Source organism: Myxocyprinus asiaticus, chromosome 45 (assembly GCF_019703515.2).
Source record: "Myxocyprinus asiaticus isolate MX2 ecotype Aquarium Trade chromosome 45, UBuf_Myxa_2, whole genome shotgun sequence".
Lineage (NCBI taxonomy): Eukaryota > Metazoa > Chordata > Actinopteri > Cypriniformes > Catostomidae > Myxocyprinus > Myxocyprinus asiaticus.
Genome location: NC_059388.1, coordinates 9,699,730 through 9,721,012, shown reverse-complemented (window position 1 = coordinate 9,721,012; position 21,283 = coordinate 9,699,730). Strand labels below are relative to the sequence as shown.

At 40.9% G+C, this 21,283-nt stretch overlaps 1 protein-coding gene across 1 annotated transcript in view; it reads left to right on the top strand.

Moving 5' to 3' along the window:
- The window catches only part of LOC127435401 (thyrotropin-releasing hormone-degrading ectoenzyme-like), a 177,348-nt gene that overhangs the window by 122,012 nt on the left and 34,053 nt on the right, over positions 1 to 21,283 (top strand). The window contains exons 11-13 of the mRNA XM_051688860.1: positions 9,286 to 9,374; positions 10,940 to 11,073; positions 11,276 to 11,331. Coding sequence (XP_051544820.1) covers positions 9,286 to 9,374; positions 10,940 to 11,073; positions 11,276 to 11,331 — 279 coding nt within the window. The remainder of the gene's footprint in view (positions 1 to 9,285; positions 9,375 to 10,939; positions 11,074 to 11,275; positions 11,332 to 21,283) is intronic.

Below are 21,283 nucleotides of genomic sequence, written 5' to 3'. Positions count from 1 at the left end.
GTTTACAACAATATGTAACAGTATATGGAAGGGAAAGGAGGTGGCAGGAACCGGCTGAACAGTCAACATAAAGGTTTAATGATATAAATTAACATAAAACATAAATGAACAGACACACACGCAGCGCGGCCACGTTCGTTCGTTCGTTCGTCCGTCTCTCTCTCTCTCTCTAACTGGCACCTCTGGCTCCCCTTTATCTCTCTCTCCCACTGATCAGCTGATTCAGCGCCGGCCATGCACCATCACGGCCCGGCCACGCCCTCCTCCTTGTCACACAATATATCTGATCCAATCTTGCCATAGACACCAGAGAATGAGGGTGGATGTGGGTTAATCGCAATTCATTTTAAATATACCACAGCTAGTACTTTTTTACAGCAGAGAAATAGTGTTCAAGGATCAGGCATTTGTAAAAGATTAATTGCAATTCATAAAGTGTCTGAAGTTTTACTATTTACAAAAAATAAAAATAATTAATAAACACATCTGTGACTTTACATCAATTTAATTCTTTATTAATGCACAAAGTTGCTTGGCAGCCATAAACAGTCTACAGTTAGGATACATTACTATATTACTTGGCACAATAATTATTTATCAGTATTTCTGTTGCTCAGATGAATTTTTGCCTGAAGGATGATAAAACAGGATACAAAATAAAACAAAACAGACTTGCATTGAAAGTGCGACCTGAGTTACATCAAGGGATCATAATATTATAGACACTTGGGGTGCACCTCTTTTGATTTGGGCTAGTTAACAACCTCTCAGAACACATCAGCAACAGCATAGCAAAGCCCTGGCAACCATCTAAGCATCGAGGGAGAGGAAAAAAAAACTCACATTTTCTTTCTAGAAAATATAAAAGGGATTGCAAAACCGATTCATGATCACTCTGAATCGTTCTGACAGCTCACTCAGGCATTGAATGGTTTGGAGTGAATCTCGTTTAAAGGGGTCATGAAATGCTCTTTTTTTGTTTTTGTTTTTTTTAAATAAATGATAATTTTCCACCCTGTTTTTGGCCCTCTGTCTGAAACGCTCAGTTTTGGCCTAAGCGCCTCTTTAAAACTTCAATGTAAATGGCCACTGTTATGATTGGCTAATATCGTGCAGCCCCTCGAATAGAGCCATTTTTGAAACTCAGTTGGAAGAGAATGAATCAGCTCGACAACATTATATAACTAAATGTCAGGGTATACACATAACACACATCCAACACATTGTATCCGAATATATTAAACTGTTCATCTCAAACACAACTTTTAACACTTACACCCTATCTACACTGGATACGAGAGTTGCATCAAAAGCAACATAACGCATTATAATCACTGATGCTGTCTACCATGGAAGTGTCCATTTAACTACAATCAGTTGAAAAAAAGGCTGTTTTTTTTTTAAAAAAGGTAAATTGCAATTGCACTGTCATGTCTTTTAGAGATGTTTGTAGCCTATATATATTAATGATTCATATACTCAAGAAAATGTAAAAATGGTTCTCCAAATATCACCTAAATTGAATGCTTTGATTTTTTTGCAAAAAAGTAACAGTACCACCTGCCTTGATCCACTTTGCGATGGATCTTATGAATGGTTTTTGTTTCAGCTGCAGCAGCATGTAGGCTATTACATGTTTGTTTGTAGCATGTCTGGTATGGTCTGATGGTTGATGTGAACATTAACTGAAGATCCTGACCCGTATCTGCTTGATTTTATGCATTGCACTGCTGCCACATGATTGACTCATTCGATAATTGCATAAATAAGTAGGTGTACAGGTGTACCTAATAAAGTTGTCGTTGTGTGTGTGTGTAATATATAACTCAGCAACAAAAACAAAACAAAAAAAAACAAAACAAAAAAAACGTCCTCTCACTTTCAACTACTTTTATTTTCAGCAAACTTAACATGTGTAAATATTTGTATGAACATAAAAAGATTCAACAACTAAGACATAAACTGAACAAGTTTCATGGGGTGGGTGGGGTCAAAATCAAAAGTAACAGTCAGTATCTGGTGTGGCCACCAGCTGCATTAAATACTGCAGTGCATCTCCTCCTCATGGATTGCAACAGAGTTGCCAGTTCTTGCTGTGAGATGTTACCCCACTCTTCCACCATTGCATTTGCAAGTTCCCAGACATTTCTGGGGGGAATGGCCCTAGCCCTCAACCTCCAATCCAACAGGTCCCAGACGTGCTCAATGGGATTGAGATCCAGGCTCTTCGCTGGCCATGGCAGACCACTGACAATCCTGTCTTGCAGGAAATCACGCACATAATGAGCAGTATGGCAGGTGGCATTGTCATGCTGGAAGGTCATGTCAGGATGAGCCTGCAGGAAGTGTACCACATGAGGAAGGAGGATGTCTTCCCTGTAATGCACAGTGTTGAGACTGCCTGCAATGACAACAAGCTCAGTCCGATGATGCTGTGACACACAGCCCCAGACCATGATGGACCCTCCACCTCTAAATAGATCCCGCTCCAGAGTACAGGCCTCGGTGTAACTCTCATTCCTTCGATAAACGTGAGTCCGACCATCACCCCTGGTGAGACAAAACCGCGACTCGTCAGTGAAGAGCACATTTTGCCAGTCCTGTCTGGTCCAGCGAAGTTGGGTTTGTGCCCATAGACGACGTTGTTGCCGGTGATGTCTGGTAAGGATCTGCCTTACAACAGGCCTACAAGCCCTCAATCCAGCCTCTCTCAGCCTATTGCGGACAGTCTGAGCACTGATGGAGGGATTGTCATCCTGTACCTGTCCCGCAGGTATGATATTCAGATGTACCGATCCTGTGCAAGTGTTGTTACACATGGTCTGCCACTGCGAGGACAATCAGCTGTCCTTACTGTCTCCCTGTAACGCTGTCTTAGGCGTCTCACAGTACAGACATTGCAATTTATTACCCTGGCCACATCTGCAGTCCTCATGCCTCCATGTAGCATGCCTAAGGCACGTTCATGCAGATGAGCATCTTTCTTTTGTTTTTTTTTCAGAGTCAGTAGAAAGGTCTCTTTAGTGTCCTAAGTTTTTATAACTGTGACCTTAATTGCCTACCGTCTGTAAGCTGTTAGTGTCTTAACGACCATTTCACAGGTGCATGTTCATTAATTGTTTATGGTTCACTGAACAAGCATGGAAAACATTGTTTAAACCCTTTACAATAAAGATCTGTAAAGTTATTTGGATTTTTACAAAATGATCTTTAAAATACAGTGTCCAGAAAAAGGGAAGTTTCTTTTTTTGCTGAGTTTATAAATACTGTATGTGTGTGTGTGTGTGTGTGTGATATGTATATATATATATATATATATATATACACAATTTATATAAAATAAAATTTGTATAATTATATAAAATTTACATTGCACTTTTTTCCTATTAACTTAACATTTTCATTTCCTTTAGTATTTAAGTGAACAAGGTATTTTTTTTAAATTATTTTTTTTTTAAGAATGGACAAATGCTGTCCCTATTGCTGTTGTCAATACATCACGATAGTATTTCAGAGAATGACTTTCTCAGAGAATGAGTTTCAACTGAAGTTATGATGGTGACAGTGAAGTTTCGACAGTTGCTGTCCCATGTACGGGAATATGGGCCATTCGCCGGTGGGGTGGTCTTTTCTCCACTTCAATACAGAACATTCTTTCTGCTGTACCGTCAATGATGTGCAATTCATGTGACAGTACTTGCAGATATTACTGCTTTGTGAAACGATCGGCAGATGCACGGATGGCAAAACTTTCAGGGAACACAACTAATTTTTGCTAACTGTGATGAGGAGGAGAGCGCTGAATCAACTAATCAGTGGGAGAGCAAGATAAGGGGCAGCTGGAGACGCCGGTTTGAGAGAGAGAGATGCATGCCGCCGCGTTGCATATGTGTCTGTTTGTCTTATGTTTTATGTTGTTTTAAGTTGATTAAACCTTACATTTACTGTTCAGCCGGTTCCTGCCTCCTCCTTGCCTGTCCTTATACTGTTACAGTGGTGCTGAAACCTGGGAGGGATGAGGGATGCGCTGTCAGAGTCCTCGCCGCTGCCATCCGCCAGGGCAGCAGCCGTGGCCGTCTGCCTGGGGATGGAGGGGTCGCTGCCGGCCGCCAAGAAAGGGAGGAACGGTTCTGTCCACCAGGGGCCGGAGGACTCGCTGCTGTCCGCCAGGGGAGGAGTGAGCTGGCGTCCGCCAGAGGTTGGAGGAGTGGTTGAGGACCTGGCGACAGTGCGTCCGGGAGCTGGCGGGCAAGTTCTTCTCCTCTCTCTCTCAGTGTCTCCCCGCTTGCCTTTTCCCTCTCCCCACGCCTCCCCTTGTCTCTCCCCCCAGGTTCACAGGAGGCGGGGTGGGCCACTGGCTGACAGAATGGCTGGAAGGGCAGCGTCTCCCCCCCCCCACCGGAGATGGAGGGGGGAGTTAGTCAGACCGGTGGCTCCCGGCCTGAATCGGGCAGGGGAGGAGTGTGACGAGGAGGAGGGCATGGCCGTGATGGAGCACGGCTGCCGCTGAATCAGCTGATCAATGGGATAGCAATATAAGGTGCAGCTGGAGACACCGGTTCGAAAGAGAGAGACACATGCGACCACGTTGCATGTGTGTCTGTGTCCTTATGTTTTATGTTGTTTTAAGTTCATTTATGCATTAAAAGTTTGTTGATTGTTCAGCCGGTTCCCGCCTCCTCCTTGCCCGACCTTTAACTGTTAGACTAACCACTAGATTGTGATTTTCATATGGGTCTTGTCTTCAAATGCTCCTTTAAATTATATGTCGGGCCCTTGCAAAATGACAGCATATTCACAGTTGTAAGTCATAAATTGCACCGAACAGTCGTTTCCCTTTTCTCCTTTGAAGAAACAAGAATGTCAGCTTCCACGAAAAATATTAATTTTTCTCCAGTCGCCATCACAATGAAGCAGGCCTTTTAATGGTTTGACCTTCTTTGCTTCAAGAGCACAGCATTGATGTGAGACAGGTGTTATTTACGTATGTGTGTGTCACGAGAGAGAACCCGAAGAGATGTCGAGCACATCTGAGAATCTGTACCAAGGGCATAGCCAGGAAATTACTTTTGGGTGGGCCTCAATAAAAATAGATGGACCAAATTTTTGCCCATTTTTTTCCAGAAAAGTTGAAAGGCAGTGCATTCAAACAGTTCTTTCACACTTTCTGAAAGCAGGATTTATGCATTTTTTTTTACTATTTTATAAATATATATTTGAAGTCAAAAATAATCTCTAATATTCTGCGTGGGCCTGGGTCTAATTTGGGTGGGCCTGGCTACGCCACTGATCCATACCAGTCTAAAGCAATTAAAATGTTTAGTCCTGCTAGTAATTCAAATTTTTTTACCAAATGTAACTGTAATCTGTTATGTTGGGTTTTTATGCAACTGCAACAGATTATAGTGACACATCTTTTGTATCCTGATTACGTAATACTGTTACATGTATTCCGTTACTCCCCAAGCCTGGTTTTTTTAGCAGTAGCACTTCTTTGTACTACCTCTGCAGCAGTGTAAGCAGATCTAGTCCGGCATGACCAAACCTACTAACTCTCATATTCATTAATAGACATCTTAAAAAATAATAATATTAATATTAAAACAGTTATGACTAAAATACGATGAAATGCACATGCAATATGAAGCACTAACATGTTCTAGCAATGCTTTAAAAGAAAAATTCTCATCCAAACAGAACTTCTCTAAATTAAATTGGAAATGAGTGTGGCGATACATATATTCACAATGTAATATCATGCAGTAATGCATTTTACGTGCCATTCTGCGGCCTTCTTTGTGTGTGTGTGAGGTTGGCTAAAACCTTTTCCCCATGCTCCTATGGTTTAAAATTATTTTCTCTGAGTCATAGATTTTTCTCTGAGGCCTTTTTTTTTTATTATTTTTTTTATAGAAGATGTGCTATTTGTTTGTTTTGTGCACCCAGTACGATAAAACAATTTAATTTTTTTTTTTTTTTTTTTTTTTTTTTTTTAAGCAATCATGATATTTCATACATTTGTAATTGTGTTGCATAGTTTAAGCTGTAGGTACCCACAAAGTTCTGTCATTCTTCATGAGACAATCCAGTTAACTGCATAAGAAGCTCCAACCTTGTTCTAATTTTGTTTTAATGTCTTCTCAATTTAATTAGGCCTTATTGACTCACACAAATGTAAGGCTGGAATATTTTAAAACATAGTTTTACAGACTTTAGCTAACAGCAGTGCATTACTGAACAGGGTGTGTGTAATATTTTGTAAGTTGTAATTTATATTAAGATTAAAGGAGTTTGCAAATGTTGTAGGAAAATATGAGCTCTCCACAATACAAAGCTGTATCTGAATGAGAGATTCTGTATCTGAGTCTGAAAGCTACAGATCATCTTGGACCGTAATGAGCAGAAGGCCCAGCAACCACACTGTTGCATGGATTTGCTAAATGGAAATCTTTTGTCGAGAAACAATTTTCAAATGCCTTTACCACAGTTTACACCTGGTCAAAATATGCATCTCAGTGCATCTATTTTGACCACTTGTGTTCGGATTTTGAGGGAGGGTGTCTGATTTCATGATTACATACTTCAATCACTACATGTGTAACCGAATGATAATAAAGTGCAAAAAAAAAATTAATTCCAAACACAAACATGACATTTAAAGCAGAATTCTATTATTTAAGTAGAGTCCCTGTCACTGCATGTTCATATTAGACAAAATACAACATCTAATTGCAACAACAATAAAAACATAGCTTTGAAATATGTATTCTTTGAATTGAGCAAAGAGGTCAGTATGTGATGTTTTCATCTTCTATTGGTCACACGTCTTCTCATCATCCGTATTCGCGTAAAGTTTGAACTTTACTATGCAGCAGAAAGAGAAATGTCTTCACATGAGCCTTCATTTCGGGGCTCCTGCGTTAAGATTTGCATGAATGGAAGTGAATGGAGTGTGAAGTGTAGTGTGACCGCAGCTTAACCGAATCAGACTTCCATGGGCCCCAAGCAGTGAATTATCTTACAATCGGCTGTTCTATATCACACCCAAGATTGCTCACAGAAGTTGGAGCAGCTCTCATCATGAGCTTTGTGCTGCCTGGCCTGTAGACCTCTGGGTCATCCACGTCCATTGGCACTACCTTGTTAAACAATCTTTCTACCCATCTTCATTGTAGACTTTGTCTTTATTCAATCAGTGCATTAAATGATTATCTAATCTGATTCTCAGATCACTCAATTTATACAGTAGTGAGAGATTCTAGAATCAGAACAGTAGAGGTTCTATTGTGATGTCATAAAGAGCACATTGTTGAGTCCTCTTTAATTGTGCCTTTCCTGTGACTAGGTTAATAATCACAAAGTTTAAATCTGTCTTAAACTATTTTTTTGTGAATTCTTCTAACAAGATCTTTTTTTTTATTTTTATTTTATTTATTTTTTTATTTATTTTTTTTTATAGCTGTTGGGTAAATAAGTGAACCAAAAGATTGAAATGTGAACTCAGGACAAGGGTATATTTCATAAATGTCAAGTTGGGGCAGGTTATCACATGAATTTTAAAAATCATAAATGTATACAATGTATTAATTACAAAAACAAACAAAAAATATTTATATTACAATATTTTTGTGTTACATGAATCATATTGTGATTCACAATTGTTTTAATTTTAAGCCATTAATAGGCTGTTCAATGCAGGCATATATTTAAAGAGGCATAATTATTGTTGTGGTCGTGGTGGGTGGATGATGTTCACATGAAACCTGCGCCACTTCCCACTGGACTCATCTCAGCACACACTTTAGCCAGCTGTTGTAAAGACTGAAATCTTCATACTTTTGTTTAAAGTCTGAGTCATATCATAAATGAACATACAGTACTGTGCAAAAGTCTTTGGCACATAAGATCTTTCACAAAAACATTTGTCTTAAGATGGTTATTTATATCTGCTACTTTAGTGTGTCAATAGGAAATATACATTGTATACTCCCAAACATTACTTTTGCAAATAGAATAGAATAGAAGAACAGGGAGCCCTGCAACAGATGGCATGGCCCTCACAGAGCCCCCCACTGAACATCGGGTCAGTCTGGGATTATACGAAGGGATAGAAGTAATTGAGCCTAAATAAATAAAATAACTGTGGCGAATTCTCCAAGAAGCTTGGAACATCCTATCTGCCAACAACCAAGAAAAACTGTGTCCAGATGTAAGTAGGAGAATTGCTGCTGTTTTGAAGGCAAAAGTGTTCACACCAAATATTGATTCAGCTCTTTTTCTGTTTACTGAACTTTGTATGACGTTAATTGATTAATGAAAGCTATTTATGTCATATTTTCTTTAAGAAATCCTGACTTTGAACATTTTTCACAAGTGCCTAAAACTTTTGCAGAGTACTGTAAATATGAGCCACCAAATTACCAACAGTCTGTGGAGAACTTTTATTTGCTTTTGTTTTCATGTTCATTCTCACTGATGAAAGCAGATTTATGTAATTGAATCAGTGTTTGATTCAGTTTGAACAGACACACAGATGCTTCTATTATCACTGGAATTCATAAGTATTGCTATCAGTGCTCATCTAGCACACAATCTCTCTCTATAGTCCCCTTAAAAACATATGCACTTTAAATGCTGTTTTCTTGCAAGTTTCATAGTGCTTCATCTTATGATAATGTGTCTCCAACTGTGTTATAGTTTCTATGTGACCTTGTTCAAACTTGCTTTCTTGATGATTCCAGTGTTCTCCTGTGTCTGCTGTTAAGAACTGATATTACTGCTGAAATTAAAAGCTGCCCTTGAAAATCATGTTTTATTTCAGAGTTTCCAGTTGCTGAGGCAAATTCAGACATAAAACATTTTAAATAAGTATGTCACTGTATTGTCTGACTTTCTGAGGTTGTTTGGGATAATTTAAGTCAGAGGACAGCAGGTCATGTCCACCTGGGTGTCATTTACATGTTGAAAGTACTATTTGAGAGGAGTGATCATCCAGTGTGACACCGGTCAGTCAGAGTTTCACTAGATGTGTAATAATACATACACACTCAAGAGAAAGAACACACTCACAGATGCATCAGCATAGAGAAAGATGTGCAGTTTATAGTCTCTGTTGCTGTTGAGACAGAAGATTTTTTTTTTTTTTAAATAGATCCCACAATTATACTGTATGTATCGGATCATGTATTATTGTACAGTATGTGACACATACAGCTGTGCATGTGTATATGTGTCAGAGTTTAAATAGAAGCATTTCATGTTGTTTTTGTCTTTGTCTTGTTTCAGCTTCCAGTGGCAAATTCCCCTGACGCTCACAGTGGGAAACTCCAGTCACATATCAACAGAGACAATCATCTGGCTTTCCAATAAAACTGGTGAGAATTATACAGAATGTATTCATTAACAAATGGACAGAGAGATTGTACTGGACACAAGTTTTCCTAATTAGATTCAACTGAAAGTTTTTCCAAAAAATAAAATAAAAAAATAAAAATCATTCAACTATGTTGAATTCTGTTGTATGTGTTATAAGAGTTTTGTAAATGCTAATTTATGTAATTTATGTAAATGCTTCTCTTTACAAAATACAGCAATTTTTATGCTGTTCAACACACATTAGTGTAATGGCCTCGTGTCCACCATCACAATATTTTATTTTATTCCTCTGGGATAAACAGGCATATCTTCTCTGAATGGAGTCAGAGAGAGTCAATTTTTAAGAGCTGGAATTCAATTTGTGGCTCGCTCTTGCAGCTCACACGGAGTTCCCATTTAATGGCCTCTATTTTCTGCTAACCTTCCCTGAAAAACAGCCCTCATCAGGGTACAATGCAGATGACACATCGGGGCACTCAAGAGTGACCTGGACACAATGACTCTTGAAGGAAATGGAGAATGTAACACAGAGACTCCATTTATATACATTAACTCACAGACCTGACACTTGCAGTCTGGCCACTGATGGTTGGATGCACCCTGATCACAATACACTCAAAATCCATTGAGTTCTCTGAGCGCTCTAAAACACTTAGCAAGTGAATTTGTTTCCATGAAAACATATAACCCATAATATTACAACTTATGAATGTAGCAATCACATTTAAAGATATCATACATTACTAAACATCAACTGTTTTATATGCTTCATGTATTCTTTTCATGTGTAGGACTGCTTCAAAAGATGACGAATAGTGCTTACCAATTTAAATGTTTTTGGGCATAAATAGTTTTAGAAGTGTGTTAGTGTCTAGAAGGAACACGTCAGTTCAAATGAACTTATTGTCAGTGAACAGTCATTTTTCTCAAAGTAATTCAGTTATGTTCAATGACAAGAGAAGAATTTCATCTCTCTGTAATTTAACATAATGAGAGCAGCTTCATTACACATGCAGTCAGGACAGTTTAAACTTCCTGTAATCTAAAGATATTCACATTTGTCTTTCAATGTCTGGACTGTCATTTAATGTCCTGTGTGTTCTTATAATTTATGTGTGTATGTGTATAGTTGATGCCTAACATGACTAACTCTAACATCAAGGTATTAGATTATTTTTTTATATGAACAGAAATGAATGGACAATGTATAAGGTCCAGTAACATATCCCAATTTCTCTTCAAAAATGGTATTGTAGTTCAACTGGTATGGTGCTAGCAACATCTAGGTCATGGGCTTGTTCCAGGGAACACATGAATGTACAAATATTCTATGTAGTCTCTCAATACAAACTGCATGCATAATAATAACAAAATAAACAAATTACAGTTTAAAATTGTTTTATATGGAGTGTAGCATATCACACACCAGGACATGTCAACTTCTCAAAAGTATTTCATGCCAGCTACCCATGTGTGTTTGATGGAATGAAAGTTGAACTACAGATGAGCTGTCAGAAGTGTCATTTTAATGTTTGTTCATGTTCTTTTCCTTGTTAATTTATAGAGATTCACAGAGTGAGTCCCATGGATGGGGAGACATGGTTGCTGGGCAACATCAATCAAACCGGCTACTTCAGAGTGAACTATGACCTCCACAACTGGATACTTCTAATTCAGCAGCTGATGACAAACCCGAAGGTACACCAGCCATGATTCCCTGTGCTAGAGATTCCTTCATTCCACCTCTCTCACTTGATTTTCCTCCATTTACTTCCTGTCTTTCCTTTTTGACTCCTCCCATTTTCCTCCTCCTTCCCTTTTCTCATTCTCATCATCCTCATCTATCCTGCCTGTCATCATCATGTTTTACAAATTCTTCTCTGCTGCTCTCTCTCTGCAGATCATCTCCGTGGGCAACAGGGCTGGCCTGATCGATGATGTCTTCAATCTGGCGAGGTGAATTCTGTTTATTACAGGCTTCTCTGGAAACATGTTGAATCTTTCAGAAAGCCTGAAACTATCAGCAGTCTTATCAGAGATCTGTTTCTTGCAGCTCAGACTCATTCAGAGAGACTATTCAGCACTGTGGCAGCTTTATTCGCATATTGCTTTCTATATTGTTACAGCGGTTGTCACAATGCAGTATTTCAGGTTGTCAGCTTAACAGTGAGCAAGTACACAGTGATAGTAGTGAGGTGAATCTATTGAGGCTTTATTCAGGAAACAGAAGCATAAATAATTTCTGTGTAAATTATTTCTAAAACCATTCGTAATTAAATTCAATGCAACAGTAAATGTGAATAATTCTGGTTCAAACATTGAGAGTATTTTATACTTTGTGTCATTAAGTCACAAGAATTGTTTTGGACAGGCCTTATAGGAGTATAAAACCTTTAGAGGAACCGAAATCTCAAAGGTAACACCCATCGTCCTCTTGTCTGCCTGAAAGAATATGATAAAAACAGTACATCACAATAGTAAAGAACAGTCAGACCCAGTAAACTTCAGTCAGATCTATTCATTATATTCAGCTCTACTCAGTTACTTCTTTAGCCGGTAGACATTGTTGAAATAAAACCCTTCACTGATGAGAACGGCAGTGAGTCTATCCAGCTCTTACGCTTGTGGATGAATAGAAACTGAAGGGTATATCATTTAATCACTTCACTCCAAAAACATCTCTGTTCCCACCTTTCCACTGCTGGCTCATTGTGTTGATCCCTCAGAACATAATTATTAGCTGGAGTCTCACACAGATCCACTGCTGAATGTGAGAGGAGGGATAGAGAGAAAATAAGAGAAAGAGAGGAAAAATAGTGGATAGAGATCAGAGTAATTCCTAAAGCAATCCTCTCTGATAGTGGTCCTCTGAGTGTTTACTATTAGTCCCTTCAGGAACAACTGTTCTCCCTCTGGTCCACTCTGTTTAATACTCAAACTCTCACTTATTCTGCCTAATGAAGCCAAGCCTGTGGAAATATTCAATAACTCGATTATATGTGCTAAAATCTACAAGCAATAAAACAAGCAATAGTGCTGTTTTACTGAATATTATCATGACTGTGATTCGGCCACAGAAAATGGGAGAGCTTTTCTTGACTAAAGGCCAATGACACTGCTTAATGCAAATTTTAAAATTCTTACAATCAGTGGATGGTGATTTTTACACTCCTAGCAAACTAAATGAGGAAGCTGCCAGATACTGTCGCTCATTCTGCTCCGCTAGAATTAGCAGCAATGTTCATCACACTGAAATGACAGGCTCATCTGCCAGCACTCTGCGCCTTGTGTTGAGCATTAACAGTCATGTAGAGAATAGTGTTTTTATGAACAAAGGTACCACAAGGCTATAGCTGTTTCCTGAGCATGAAAATTCAGTCAACTGACGACACGCCCACAGAGAAAGTTGAGCTTATTGCTGTCATGCTGGTTTGAGAATGGAAACCTATTCCCTCTGTGTTGTAGTGCTTCATACTAATTTAGCCCCTTTATTCAGCTGGGCCTAGTTAACTAAAGAGAACTGGATAATTGAAACTTAACATGACTGAAGGCTAATCCTTTTGTCTCCAAGTTTTAATTTTAGTCTGGTTTATACATATTGATTCTTGCTGGTTTTGTTTAGAGCTAAGATTAATAAAACGGAGTGTACATTAGCAGGCTGTCTCATTCAGCCTCAGGGCTCAAATCTGTGGAGCTGCTTATTGGCTTTTATGTACTTGAGAAGAGAAAATGCCAACCGGCATATTAAAAACAGCATTCTCATTAATCGCACTTTAAAACGTGTCATTTCTCTGCAAATTACCTGGATGATAAAGAGTGTTCAGGTGACTGCGGATACAGAATGGACATGGCAGCATTTGTGATATTATCTAATTAAATACCCCTGGAGATCATTGGTATTACTCAGTTCAAAAGCACTCACAAAGCTCAGTAGGCTTTTATTTTTATTTTTTATAAACCACTGGATCAGTAGAATGGAAGAAAGCTTGTAATCACATTGGGGACAAGTCCCGTGTCATGTGGTCTGAAGCCCTTATACAATCATGCCAGTTTATTGGCTGATGGCACTTAAGCGACACCCCAGGGAGCTATGTCACGAGCTCCATAAAGGTGCTCGCTTTGCATCATCTCGTCAGATTTTCTGCAGGAAGGCACGAGCCTATGCAGCTACTAGAGAGTATGGCCAGCTTATGCAGCATCTCGTTCCCTTTCAGGGAACCAGGTTTACAATTCACGTAACTGAAACGTTCCCTATCGATGTCACTTGAGCTGCGTAATCGCATTGGGGAACAATGTACATTCACGGCACGTGAATAGAAGCTGCCAACTGTCTATGCTCGTGTGGCAAGCATATAGCGGCGCACAAGCGAGCTAAAGTGTCTGAATAAACAGAGGAAATTATTAGCTTACTCCTGTTCTGACAGAGAGAACATGGGAAGCAGGAGTCAAACCCTCATCCAGATTATAAAATCTCACAAATGTATGCAGAGAGGACCACCCCGCTGCCATACAAATGTCTTCCAGTGACGCACCTCTAGCCAAAGCCCATGAGCTTGAATACCCAAAGGCGAAGGTAAACTACTCGCTTCATAAGCACTCGAAATTGCATCGACAAGCCAGTGTGACAGTCTCTGCTTGGACACCAAAACACCCTTGTTGTGGCCACCAAAGCACACAAACAACTGCTCTGACTTATGCCACTGGCTAGTGTGGTCAACAAACTCGCAGTGCTCTAACTGGGCAAAGCATATGTAATCTTTCATGCTCCTCAAACTCAAATGGGGAAGGATAGAAAGACTGAAAATGAATAGTCTGTGAGTGAAAGGATGTAGACATGACCTTGGGCATACAGCCCAAGTGAGGTGTTAACACCACCCTTGAATACCCTGGCGCAAAGTCCATACATAAAGGATTGATCGACAGGGCATGCAAATCACCAACCCTTTTAAACAATGCCATTGCCACTGGCAGGGCCATTTTAAGAGTCAGAAATGTATCAATAAATGTTGCCAAAGGCTCAAACGGAGCTCCCGAGAGTGCTTCTAAAACAACAGAAAAAATTCCATAAGGGAACACGGACAGGACACACAGGTCTAAGCCTGCATACACTGCGAATAAAACACAAGACAAGAGAATGTCTACCGATAGAGACTTCATTAATAAGTGCATGCTCAGCCACTATAGCAGCAACATATACTTTAAGCGTTGCCGGGGCAACCCCGGCCCCAAAAGCTCTTGCAAAAATTCCAGCACTGTACCAACAGGACAGTGAATTGGATCTTCGCCTCACGCTGTACATCAAGAAGCAAAAATAGGCACCCTGCAATAGAGTTGTTTAAATTACATTTTTATTGCATTTCCAACAGTAGCTGTAGAATAGAATAGATTAAATAGTATGTGATTGTGCAAGTATCCATTACTGTGTGCAATGTACATACAATATTAAAAAAATATATAATTAAAAAAAATGCATAACAATAGAGTACAATATCCTCCTGAGACCCCCGTGTAACTGCTGTGTGCAATTTCCATTTCCATTTTTTTATTTGTAACTAGTAGCACCTAATAAATATGCAAAAAAATAAAATCATAAATTCTAGAGCAAATAGTTTTCCTAAAAATGGATGTCCACATATGTGGACAGTGAGACCAGGTTGTAAAATTTTAAATAACACCAAACTATAGAAAGTCTTATTTTTTTTTTCATCAATTTTTTTATTTTATGTTTTTAGGTGTTGATTATTCATGTTTTTGAGACTTTACAGACATTACAGCTGATTCTCTGTAAAGCTGAATAAATAATTCTGCTTTAAAGTAATGTCCAGTATCATCCAATCACTGCCAACCATGTTAAAATAGAATTATATATTATACATTCTGAATCTATGTAATGATTAACATTGTCCCATGTATGCCAAACAGGTTTAGTTGTCCTAAAATCATCTGCAGCCTGAAACTGAACTTTTGGTCGGATTTATGAATTGAATGCACATAGCTGCACTGTAAATATTAATAGTAATCTCAAATTGTAAAAAAAAAAAAAAGAGAAAGAAAGAAAGAAAAAATTTACTCAACTTAAGCATAAGTTTTTACTATTCTTACTAGTTTTAATTAAGTTACCTTTACTATCTTAACCCTAAAGTTGTCATTAATAAAAACAATCAAGTGGTCCTAATTAAACAGTACTTGAAATGTCACATTTTGGGATCATAACTCAAAGATATACATTCTTTAAACTTTGGCTTCAAGTACTACTAACTCAAAATTATCAAGTACAGAATTGCAGTTGTGTGGAATACCCATAAGCCCTTGCGCTTGAATAAATTATGAATATTTGTTCAAAACAAAGGAACTTGTGTAGAAACATAATAATTTTTATTTGAAAATGTATTTAGTTTTAATTCTTATGACTATAGTTGTTTTGTTGTAGTTAGTTGATAGTTGAGATTTTTGTGAAGTCACCATTAGGGTGACTAGTGTTACCTCTGATGAACTTGGAGCCTGTTAAATTTAAGCCGTTCTTCTTTACTCAAATGTGCTTTACAAAAGTGCATTAAGAAGAACTGAGTATATCCAGTGTGCCATATGGCTAACCAAGAGTCCAGTCATAATTTTCCCCTTACTGTTAGATGTGAAAACTCAAACGTTTTAGGAACTTGGGAAAAATGTTGCATAGTGAGGATGTCTTCAAAAATAATGCCATAAATAGTTTTCATTTATCAACTAATGACACAAAAGTCCAGTAAACATAAAAAAAGCTAAATCAATATTTGGTGTGGCCACCTTTGCCTTCAAAACAGCACCAATTCTCCTAGGTACACCTGGACACAGTTTTTTTGTTTTGTTTTTTGGTTGTTGGCAGATAGGGTGTACCAAGCTTCTTGGAGAATTCACCACAGTTCTTCTATCTATTTAGGCTGTCTCAATTGCTTCTGTCTCTTTATGTATTCTCAGACTGACTCAATATTCAGTGGGTGACTTTTTCGGGGCTATGATATCTGTTGCTGGGCTCCCTGTTCTTCTATTCTAATCTTTTCTATTTGCAAAAGTAATGTTTGGGAGTCTAACATTTATATTTCCTATTGACACACTAAAGCTGAAAATATAAATAACCATCTTAAGACAAATGTTTTTGAAGCATCTTATGTGCCTAAGACTTTTGCACAGTACTGTGTATAACAATACTTTAATCACAGATGATTTAAGTTTACTGGTAACTAGTTTACATTACTTAAAAAATTTGTTCAGTTTACTTGAGCTAAATAATTACATTTACTTAGAAAGAGCATGCAAACTGATTGCCGATAAGTAAGATAAACTAATTAGATTTTATAGTGTGCACAGAAAGCAATAAGATGCTCCCTTGTTCCCTAATTAGTGAATGACTTGACCTCCAGTGTGCTCTCTATCATCACTGGTCTCAGAACAGTTCGATGTGCAACTTATTGTCATTCTAACTCCATATAAAGCCTCTGAAAGCAACATTTCTCTGCTTTTGGATGAACCCAGTTATTCTCAGTGTGAAAATGCACAGTAAATGAAATGCATTTACTAATTTTAATGAATAGAATCATATTGTGCAGTGATAACAAAATAAGATATAACCAAATGAATATTAAAATGAAGCAAAATGACCCACAGATGTGTTCAAGGTGAAAGTTATTCAAAATAACTTATATGTTTTTTCTACTTTTGAGGAAATGCGGTGCCAATTTCCACATATGTGGACATTGTTTATCAGCATGCTGACATGAAAAATTAATGGATTTTTTTAAAGCGGCATGTCAAACAAAACTAGAGACTCTCCTCTTTACAACAAAAAAGGTTTCTATGAAAAAAATGTAGAGATTTCTTACCAGAGGCGCTTCACGGAAATCGACAGCATGCTGTTGTCATGTGACTCAGTGCGGCAGAAATTGAACCCTTAAATGACAGTCTAGAGTCTTGTGAACAGTATTCAGTCTGTTTTTGTTCATTTAAATGATGCGTCGAGTATAGCAAAGCCAAAATACATATGTCCACACATGTGGACGTGAGGTCGCACAAGGTTAAACTGTATACTGCATGGCTTTCTTACTTATTACATAAATAGCCTATTAAGCCAATTTAGAGCATGTAGCCATATGAAAGAAAGTAAATCTCGGCCAATTAGGCAACGGTCAGTGAAAAAGTGGTAATACACTTTGCATTCTGTCTCCCTCAGTTCTGAAATGTTGACTAAGCCTCTTTATAAAGTACATATACGTTTTTATTGTACTGAATTAATTAATTAATTTATTGTTTTTGATTTTGGGCTGTAATAAAACTCAAATTTCTTTAAGAGATTCACTGTTTTATGCTCAAACACATTAGCATAGCACTACACTCGCTTTAATGTTTGAAATACATTATAGTGTTAAAACAACACCCAAGCTCATGCGGGGTATTTGCTGTAGTTCTTCTAAACTAGGGCTTATGTGATGTTAATCCAAAATAAGGCTATTAACAGTTGATGTTAACAGCTCAGAGTCATTACTGTAATTATGAACTTTCTCAGAAATGCTGATCTGTTTCTAAATGAATATCAGAATCCGTGAGGCGGAGCAGGTTGCCATCAAGAATGTTTTGTTTGTGGAGCATCACGAGACCTGTCAACAAATCTGTCATATGATACAACAGAGAGAAACAAATAATGAATGTGCCAAGAGAATATTTTGTTTATTTTTCAATGTTTTCCTCTGATTCAATATTTATGCAAACAGTTTTGACTTTGAGTGATGGATTTTCGTAATTGGTCTATATGAAATGTTCTGCTGAAGCTCTGTTTAAATGAGCTACAATTACAGGGCAATTTAGAAGTCAATGATTTATTCAGGAGGCTGTTAAGTTGCTCTAAATATACTTAAGAGATCAAAATGTATTTACATTTGAGAGATTCTTTAATTTCTTTGTCTCTTGCAAAGAGAGCGGGCTGGTCCAGTCTGACGCCGAGGACACAACTGGGCTTCCACCTTCGGGTGCGTTCGCCCAGTCGCAGGCCGACGCGGAGCTGGTGGCCATGCTTGCCCGGACGGCTGCGAGCGTCGGGCTGGAGTGGAACCCTCCACTCCCCCCGAACCCTAGCGGCTTGACGATTGGTTCTTGGGCTCGGAGTGCCGCTCACGGCCGCACCCCACCCCATCCCGGTCCCTTTCTTCCCGTAGGTGCACGAGGAGCTCACGAGGTTGTGGCAGGCACCTTTCACTGCCCGGACCTGGTCTCTGAGCTCCTCCACTCAATACCCTCGACGGTGGAGCTGCCAGGGGGTACTCGGCGATTCCCCAGGTGGATGAGGCGGTTGTGGTGCACCTCTGCCCGCAAAACGCCGCCACTTGGTGGAACCACCTGAGACTCCCGTCCCGCGCCTGTAGGTTTACGTCGGTGACTAATGCCTATGGTGCCGCTGGACAGGCCGCCTCCGCCTTGCACTCCATGGCTCTCCTGCAAGTGCACCAAGCCAAGGCGCCAAGAGAACTGCACTAGGGTAGTTCTGACCTGGAATTGATGTAGGAGCTGCGCTCGGTGACCGATCTCGCCCTCCGGGCAACGAAGGTCACAGCGTGGACTCTCGGTCAGACGATGTCCACCCTGTTGGTCCAGTAGTGCCAGCTATGGCTCAACTTGGTCGAGATGAGGGAGGCTGACAAGGTACGGTTCCTTGTGGCCCCTGTCTCCCAGGTCGGCTTATTCGGCGACACTGTCGAGGACTATGCCCAGCAGTTCTTGGCGGTTATGAAGCATATTGAGTCTATTCAGCATATCCTGCCCCGGCACGGATCAAGATCCCACACCCCGTCTGCTCGTCGCCAGGGGCGTCCCACTGTGGCGACGACACCGGCTCCGCCACAGCCTGGGCCAGCGCCCCGGCCCCAGCATAGAGCCACCCGCAGGAAGCAGACGCAGTGACACAGGCACGTGGAGACCTGCTGCAGGCTTAGAGATGGTAAGCAGACCACTCCATCTCCCGGTGGAGGGCCGGGAGGAGAATCCTTTGTTGCCTTTTTTTTTTATTTTCCGCATGCCCGAAAGGCTGCAATACCCACATGTTCAGAAAAGGAGCGGATTCCTCATTTCCTGGGTCACACAGCTGGTGTTTATGGCCATCGTTATTGCGATCACCGGACACCGTACATTTATGACAGGCATGCCGTGAGGCCCCACCCGCCAGTACATCTGACGTGATTGTCTCCTTGGTCCTCCTCTCCCGGAGCTTGGGGGCATGGCTTGCGCTCCCCAACCTGTCGCGATGGCTGACCGGGAACGTCGGACTCAGCTATGCGATTCAGTTCGCCAGTTTTACCTCAGGCTTTACATCACTCAGGCTAGGGCTCCCTCTACAAGGCGCCTGTATGCCTTGAAGTGGCGTCTGTTCACTAAGTGGTGTTCTTCCCGACGCGAAGATCCCCAGAGATGCGCAGTCGGGTCAGTGCTTTCCTTCCTGCAGGAGAGGCTGGAGGGGCGGTTGTCCCCCTCCACCTTGAAGGTGTCATGGCCGCTATAGCGGTGCACCACAATGCAGTTGACGGTAAGTATTTAGGGAAGCACGACCTGGTCATCAGGTTCCTTAGAGGCGTGAGGAGGCTGAATCCTCCCATACCACGTCTCATCCCCTCGTGGGACCTCTCCATGGTCCTTCGGGGCCTACAGGGAGTTTCATTTGAGCCCCTGGAGTCAGTTGAGCTAAAGGCACTCTCCTTAAGACTGCCCTCCTGACTGCGCTCACTTCCATCAAGAGGGTAGGGGACCTGCAGGTGTTCTCTGTCAGCGACACATGCCTGGAGTTTGGTCCGGAATACTCACATGGTCCTGAGGCCTCGACCGAGCTATATGCCCAAGGTTCCCACGACCCCATTTAGGGATCAGGTGGTGAACCTGCAAGCGAAGCTGCCCCAGGAGGAGGCAGACCCAGCCTTTTCGTTGCTGTGTCCGGTGCATGCTTTGTGCAACTACTTGGATCGCACGCAGAGCTTTAGAGGCTCTGAGCAGCTCTTTGTCTGCTTCGGAGGACAGCGAAATAGGAGCGCTGTCTCCAAACAGAGGATTGCCCACTGGGTCGTTGACGCTATCACTTTGGCATACCACGCCCAGGAAATGCTGCCCCCCTTGGGGCTTTGGGCACACTCCACCAGGTTGAGCTGGTTCGTCCCGTGTGTTGTCAGGTAGGAACAGGTAAGTTGGCAGGACAACTGGCCGGGTGTACTGCTTGCGTATAGCACCTTTCCCCTCCCGGAGGCGAAGACATGCGCTTTTCACCCCCAGCCATGTTCATGAAGTCGTGGACCCTGGATGCCCTTCCTCCTTAGCCCTGTGGCAGGCGAGTTTGCGGAGAAACTCGTTGCTGGCCCAGTACGTGTGATAACTTGGCCCTGTACTGGGGTAGGTGCTTCACATGCGCTGGTTACCCATATGTAACCCCGTGTGATGTATCTTCCGCGAGACGGTTCCCCCGTTAGTGGACCCACATCTTCCTTGGGCAGAGGCCCCTCTGCCCCCAGTCGGCGTGTTTGTAGAGCTCCTCCCCCCCAGGTAGGACCTACCACGGGGACTTCTCCACATGAGATACTGCCGACAAGACTCAGTAAAACCATGTGACGTATTTCCACACAAGTTCCTCCCCCTCAGGCAGGGTGTGGTCTCCGCGGTGTCTTCCCCTTGGAAGTGACACCCCCCTGACGCGGACGCTATATGGCCCCCAGCTGAATGATTTTTCCTTTTGGGGAGAAGAAAGAGAAGAAGCCGTGGCTGGGGTAGCCTGTCCCCATTTTTGGGCAGTCTACTTGTCCCTGGGGTGCAGGGGACCATATGACGCCCGTAGGAGTGTTGGGGGAGGTTACGTAATGGCCAGGTGCGCTGGCTACGAGGCACGCAATGGCCTACCCGTCTCACAATG